Below are 7,961 nucleotides of genomic sequence, written 5' to 3'. Positions count from 1 at the left end.
GACTCGAACCCAGTACCTTTCGCTTCAAACGCCAACGCGTTATCCATTCGGCTACTGAGTACTGATAACCATTTGCTATCTTCGCTTATCATGCTTGTGAATTTAGGCTATATCGAGGCAATACGCACAGTATGTACATACGCCAATTAGAGACTGACCAGTTGCAGTCCTAAAACATCAATGGGAAGATTCAAACAAACAATACTAGGTAAATTCCAACTTCACCCCATTGCACAAGCAAGTGGTTATCAGAACTCAGTGACCGAGTGGATAACGCGATGGCATTTGAAGCGAAATGTACTGGGTTCGAGTCCCAGAGTGAACATCAACTGTGAGATGCAGGTACATCCAGCTGACGAGTCCAGAATAGGACGAAACACGCGTCCTGGATTCCACTGCCAGCCACTATCCATCTTTTCATTTCTTATTTATTTTTGTTTTCAATGGGTGATTTTTTAATTTGCTTTATTCTCTACTAAAAACAACAACCTACCTATTAGGACTTTTTCCTATTATTTAAATATTACAACAATTATTATTATCAGAAGGGGTTTTTTGTGTAGGTTTAGTATTTTTATAGTTGAGATCGGAAGAGGGTCGGGGAGGGGAAGAGGGGAGATCTCGGGGGGGTGCGGAGTTATTATTCGTCCTATTATGGGGCTCCTCAGCAGTGCTCATCCACGATCCCGCACTCGCGAGATTCGAACCCAGGACCTACCAGTCTTGAGCGAGTGCACTTAACCGATAGACCACTTCTATGAATATACCGAAATCTCCACAAAACCCCTTCTGAACTATGATGTCTGTTGTATATTATTCTCATCTATCCTTCATCGAAAGACTGGAATACATTTAAATTCATGGATGATGTATAAACTACAAGAGGAATTATAATTTACAATTAATATATAAAATATCTTTTATAATGTTATAATAACAGAATAGATGGAAAACATTCCACTAGTAAAGATGATTACTTCATAGTATCATTAAACATATCATCTGATCAGTTTCGAATATTCTACAGACATTTTAATGAGTTGATTATTTGAAGTTGAGCAAGTCGCCGGATATCGTATTTTATTGCAATTTAAATACATCTACGGTAAAATTGCTTAATAACATTGAAATAAAGAATCAGTTCTTTCGAAGTTTTGAAAATGAAATTGATCAATGAAGATTGTTAGAATGTTTACTTTTATAAATGATTTAATTATGTAATCAATGTTGTTGTTTAGTTGTAAGTAAATATTTGAAATCATTTCTAAATTGGATTTCAATGTTCAAAATATGTAGACAAAAGAATGAGATTTAACTTAGAAGACTAAAATCTATATTTCAGAGAAAAAACACAGCTAGTTCTCGCATAATATAAACAATGATATACACTAATAAGAAATTAGATATTCTGAAAATATTAATCGATATTACTTACAAACTATAGTAGTTAGTTATGGAGGTTGATTTACATCAAAATGTTATAATATTCTATTCGTTTAACTGACGATGCACATCATTATTGGCCATTTTAGCCATGGTTTATTTGTGTAGAATTCTTAGAATTTGAAAATAACCTTCACAAGGTACTGGAGTCAACTAGAAATCTCATTTGTAAACCAATATTCATGGAGTAGCTATATATTTTTTTATGTCTTAGCATTTCCGAATAGTTTACTTTTCTATAGGATTGATCTGGTTATTAAGCTAGTCTAAAATTCTCTAATCCATAGATTAACTTCAGTTACTTTGCGACCATTGTTATTTGTGAGCTTCTATTTAACTCTTGACTTGATTATTTTTACCAGTCACATTATATTTAAAATTATGTTTTGTTCATGTTCTTTGTCTGTGGTTGTTTAGTAACGTAAATTCAATCTCAGTTACTAATCGTAGACAAATTTATACTGTCTTTAATATCTCATATATTGTTCATTTATGAGATTTAATTTATAATATTTCTCTTATTAACTTGGTACTGAGGATATTTTTTATGAGTAGACTCAGCAGAAAAAGTAATTGAGAAGTTTATAAATGAGGTGATGTATTAATAAAATATCCTAAAGGATAGCACATCAATTCTTCATAGATATGGAGCTGCATTTTCGTTACTTATTGTGAAAAGCTATGCTCATGGTATACGTATACACATTGTTGAGTTAGTATAGTTTATGTCTATTGTGTGGACGCAAAATGAATTATTCGGTAAATGTACGTCAGTAGAACTTATTTAAATAAGTAGCGGAAGCAGTAAGGATTGATCACGTGCGTGGAGGAACAATGGCTCTTTGAAAAGGGGGTTGAAAATATTTAATTATGAATAGTCATAAACTTTGACTTATATCTATGCGAATCAGTAATATAGAATAAAAATACTCATCACTATTAAATTCATGATAAATCAATGATTTTACTGCCAATTTGTACAACAATTTGACACCATCTGTTGAATTGTTGGAGAAAGAATGCACCAAACAGTTAGTCATATTCACAGTTTTAGAATAGTCTAAGAATATCCACTCCTATGCTCACATATGCATGTGACCGGGTACTCTAGTTACCGTGGTCAGAACAGTATCAATATTCACTGAATCATTGATTCATTGTCACTTAGTTAAACACTAGTTTTTCAGAAAGATTCAATAAAAATACTAGTAGTTTAATTTGTCTCAGAATCAGTCACACTTATGAGATCGTTTAAAATATATTAATTTAATTACTCTGAGGTAGTCAATCAACCGCTAACATATTTTGTATTAGCTTGTTAAAACTCCCTTTTTTTAAAAAAAAAGAAATAATAATTGTCTGTCAGCTTGCTTCAATTTTAGTGTAATTCGATTACATATGCACATGCACACATATTTATGCAAATCAATTAATGTAATTAAAGAAAGACAAGTCAATTACATGCTTTCTTTCAATCATATATCACCTGAGTACAAATTAACCAAGTAAAATAAAGTTAGTTATCAAGTCATAAATTAAATGTTACGAAGGAAATAATTCACTTTATACTCTATAAATAATTAAAAGCAAAAATAAATGGTGACTTATAGTGAAATTCAAGATGCGCATCTTGTCCTATTCGGTACTCGTCAGCTAGATGCAATATTGAGACAATCCTTATACGATGTACATATGCCAAAAAGAGACTGATCAGTTGAAGTCGTAAACATCAATAGAAAGATTCAAACAAACAATATAAAATAAATCTGTAAATGATTATTATGAATTTCACTAAGAAATTGAATTTTTTCCTCAAATTACTGATGATAATAATAATCATAATGAGTTATTTCATTTAAACTTACATATACTCTTTCAATTCATCAATTAACTCCATATCTTCCTCTTCATCTATTAAGCTAGTTTCATCATCATCATCATTATTATTGTTTTTAAGTCCTGTAATTAAATTGATTACATCTTTAGTAGCATTTTTCATTTCATCTGATTCATTCAAATTTACATTCATCATTTTTGGTTGTACATGATATGAATGCTGTTGATGATTGAATCGAGATAATTGTGAAGTTTTATTCATTAAATTATTCCTTTTAAGTTTATGATCAATTTTTTGATTTTGATTTTTTTGTTGCTGTTGATGTTGTTGTATACCATGTGTTAAGGTGAGTAGAAGCGATATAGTTGCTATGACCATTGCAAGTTTCTTCATCTTTTGTTACTTATCGAAATGCTCAAAATAAAAGACAAATGTATACAACTAATGAAGTAAAATAAAAATAATTGAAATAATAATTCCACCGGTTACACAAATCATTAAAATTATGAAAGTTTTGTTGAATTTAATTTCAATCAAGGAGATGAATAAAAATAGATGCTATAGTAACTAATTTTGTATCTTAGACAATTGAATACATATATATATACCTCTATTTACATGAATTCGTCTATTTGAAAAAAAAACAAGAAAAAAAACAACGACAACACAAAAAATGCAACAACAACGAAATGTATGATGAAAAATTCTTTTCTATCAGTAAATTTATTATACGTCATTTAAATGAAATAAATAGCATTCTTGTCAATTTTCATGATAAAATGCCAACCAATCATATTTTAAATAGGTCTAGGTCATTTTTTTTGTTCTAAAATCAACATTATCATCTTTATTATGATTATTCTATTTGAGTGTTAGTGATGAGTATGAAATGAGTATGTGGTTAAGTGAATGTAGTGTAGGACGGTAAGTAATACATCATATATATATGTATATATATACATATATATATACATACATATATTGTAGTTGTGATGATGTTTATTGTTTGTATATTGAAAGTCAAAACACCAGTGGCTTTAAACAGATTGAATTATATGTAAGTTAACTATCATTAAAGAAATGTTATTGAGTTCTATGATTCAAAATAAAATCAACCAAAATTTATTTTTTTTGTTACAGTGAAAATTCAAGGATAAATTATGAGTAATATAGTGAGATAAACGAAACTTACATTCATTTGTGATACAACCTTAGTTGTAAAATGTAACCAGTTATTCAAACTTACAACACTGTCTGATAATTAGTTTATTATGCAACATTATCCACTTGTTTTGAACGCATTATAGCATTGTATATAAGTTGGTTTGAATTCAGTTCCATGCATACTGTACATTTCAATGTTCTGTCCAAATGTCTACAATTAAACTTGATTAAATAAGTTTTTTCTATATTGTAAATAATGGTAGATGTATCACATGGTTGAATAAAGTTCATTTACTTTTTTTAAAATGGTGAGGAATTTTAAAACGCAGGTATGTTGGAAAAAAAGTTGGATTTATGCGCAAAATGTATTTGATTATTTTAATATTCAATGTGCTCTCGTTTTACTGTAATTATCATATTTAGAGACTACTTGGTTGGGGTCCCCGCGACTATCGTAACCAGTGGTTGGAGATTCCGGGTGACATGGTTCAGAATCGATCACAATGGCGCAGGTGTATACACTCTTTATCTTCCCTTAAACCTTGAGATTAGAACTGCTTCATATCTGTCTTCTTTCCTATACTATATCCTTATATACAACCTTTCTTTTATATATTACCACCACTTTATTAACTACTTTTATGAATTCGGTGTTCATCTTGTTGTGCTAACGAGGTATGGCAACTTGAACCGATGCATATATGTGCCTAGTCCTACGTTGTAGCTGGCTAGCTGATGGAGAGACAATAAGTGTGGTGTATGCTACTTATTTCGACAGACATAATTAGAATGTAACACCAACCTGAAGAGAAATGCATGGTAGCAGAAGGTCATGAAGGTTGACTTAAAGAAAATACGAACAAAAATAGAAAGGGATTGTGACTTGGAAGAATCATGCAGAATGTGAAGAATAAATGATGGAATTTTGCAAATAAAGTATTCAATGTATAGCTCACACACTTTACCAAAATATTCTGTAATTTCGTATTAAAATACATAGATGGTCCCCACCTGTGGTCAAATTCACAACATAAGGTGTTTATAGAGTCCACTGTTATTTTTAAAAGTAGCAGCTTGAAGGTAGGAATTGATAAAATCACTTTGTGTGAGAAACAATATCAGCGATTTATTCGTCATTAGTGATAGTGTTCAATAAATCCCCATATCTTGTAATAATTAATGTCCATCGTTATAGTTGTACAGAAAAAAAGAGAGTTTCGCTCGAAAATTTTTTTTTTATAATTTCGCTCCCAAAGAAATTATTTGATTTTGAAGTGTCTTATAGAATGAACATAAAGATGAAATTTTAAACTTAGTTATGAGTGGAGCGGAAATAAAACCTCGGAGTTTTACTACTTACGCCACTGAAAAATGTTCAGTAGACGAATAAGAAGAATTTCATTTAAAATTAGTCCTTTTTGAAAATGTAATTGGTTGCATTTTCTAAACAAAACTGTGAAGTAAATAAGAAGTCATGAAATCCATAGTTCTAAACAAATATTGTTAGTATCGCTTCAATATATAGAATATTGTTCCTGATCGATTAAAAATAAATCTACAGAAGCCTTTTAAAAAAATCTACACAGTTAGTTGTAGTATGACTTATCAAAGCCACCCTACTAAACACTTTCAAACGACGAATAGTTTACCCTATTCAGTTTATCTTAATAAATATTGACTAGTTTATTTGTTGATATGGAGGCAAATACAAAAGTTGCTTATCTCGGTTTCTCAGTCATTATCTTTACTACTATGACTTGATAAAGAATAACGTAGATCTATTATATACTGAACCTTAAAACAATCAATGATTTAAACAAAGTAAGATTTTAATTATTTTTTGTTTGATATTATACACAAGATCTTAACAAATACTTTCAATCCTATTTCACATTGTTGAAGTACCAGTCAAGGATATGTATATAAATATGGTTTATCATAGTAAGCATAGATGGACAGTGGCTAGCAGTGGATTCCGCTGCTAGCCACTATCCATCTATACTTACAATGCTTTTGAATTAAGGCTATATCGAGGCAATACTCACAGTATGCACATATGCCAATTAGAGACTAACCCGTTGCAGTCCTAAACATCAATGGGATGATTCAAACTGTTATATCCCCCGGTGAATTACGAATGGTAACTTTTAGGTCTATTTATGGATCAATGTAATATGCCTATTTCCTATTGTACAATTATTACGTAACTGAACTATTCATATTCGTATTTCTCTTATCATTAGCTTTATTTTGACCTTTGACTTATTATCATACGATTCTTGAGTTATAATCAGTTTATTGATTACTTTGGTTTGTATAAAAACCCAGTGTGTTTGTAAATAAGGATTCATATTGCCGAGGCTGTTATTTGTGTTCTGGACTTAACGGGCTGGGCTAGGCGTATAGCAGGACCGAGTAGTAATCAAGACTGCTCGTACGTATTTTATGTATCATTGGACGTTTATGTATTAAGAGGGCATACGTTATAACAACTGGCGACGGGGTAAAAAAAAATGGCTTTAACTTCCGATCGATTTCAGTTGCTAATTCAGAGACAAGAGCAGCGTTTTAAAAAGAGTCAGTTGGATTTCATTGACAAGTCACACGCGAAGCTGCTGAACAATACTAAGTGAATGGTCTATCATATTTCATTCTTATTTATTATTCATCGAAATGTTTCTGATTTTTCTTTTCATTTTATAACTGACTATTCAAAATTATTGATTATCATTTAGATTAATTTATAAGTTAATGAAATACAGAATTTCTAAGCTTACAATGATGATTTATTACTTCCTATGCACCTTTTTTTCATAATCTCCTGTCAATATATTTTGAGAATGATATAGACAACCTAATGACTAAAACGTGCTACAATAAAAAAATTGAAGAGTATATTAATTTCAGTAAAATTAGAATACAGTTACCACTAGAATCTATGACTCGTACTTCAGTATTTTTAGAACTCGTCCATTAAGTGCATCACCATCCTAGTATTGATTTCCATGGTGACATTCGAGCTCAGTATCTTTTGTTTCATATTTCGATGTGCTATGTATCAAAGTATTGAATTCGGTTAACCACTTACTTATTCAACAGGTGTGAAAGTATTAGTAACGATTTATAAATTTTTGTATCGTTGTTATTCAGAACTCAGATCGATCAGTATCTGTTGACATCTGAGGAGATAGCTTTGATATTACTATTTACCTATAAGTCTTAGTAAACTTAACAATGTATTATAACATTATATTCTATATCATATGAGCATACAATTTGGTGGATAACATAATATTTATGAGCTCCTATATATCATTAAAAACCGAATTGTCAAAACGAAATCCCTCGTTGAACCTATGGTTATGTAACAAAAATGACCTCTTCAAATTAAAATATGTTTGTATTTTATGACTAAAGAATATGAGTAGATTTATACCTAATCATTTGTCGTAACGTTAAATCTCACATGCTTCATCTCGTTTGCTTTCATAATATTTGGTGGTACTTAAATGATAAG

The 7,961-nt window shown here is 30.4% G+C and overlaps 1 protein-coding gene across 1 annotated transcript in view; it reads right to left on the bottom strand.

The window, feature by feature from the left end:
* Positions 1-3,673, bottom strand: part of Smp_135210 (egf-like domain protein) — a gene marked incomplete at both ends in the record, with an annotated part of 89,588 nt that extends 85,915 nt beyond the window's left edge. Inside the window, one exon of the mRNA XM_018789656.1 lies at positions 3,309-3,673. Coding sequence (XP_018655077.1) covers positions 3,309-3,673 — 365 coding nt within the window. The remainder of the gene's footprint in view (positions 1-3,308) is intronic.
* Between the last annotated feature and the right edge of the window lie 4,288 nt (positions 3,674-7,961).

The sequence above is a fragment of the Schistosoma mansoni genome, chromosome W (genome assembly GCF_000237925.1).
Source record: "Schistosoma mansoni strain Puerto Rico chromosome W, complete genome".
NCBI lineage: Eukaryota > Metazoa > Platyhelminthes > Trematoda > Strigeidida > Schistosomatidae > Schistosoma > Schistosoma mansoni.
Note: the sequence above shows the minus strand (reverse complement) of the source record. Positions and strands in the feature narration are given on the sequence as shown.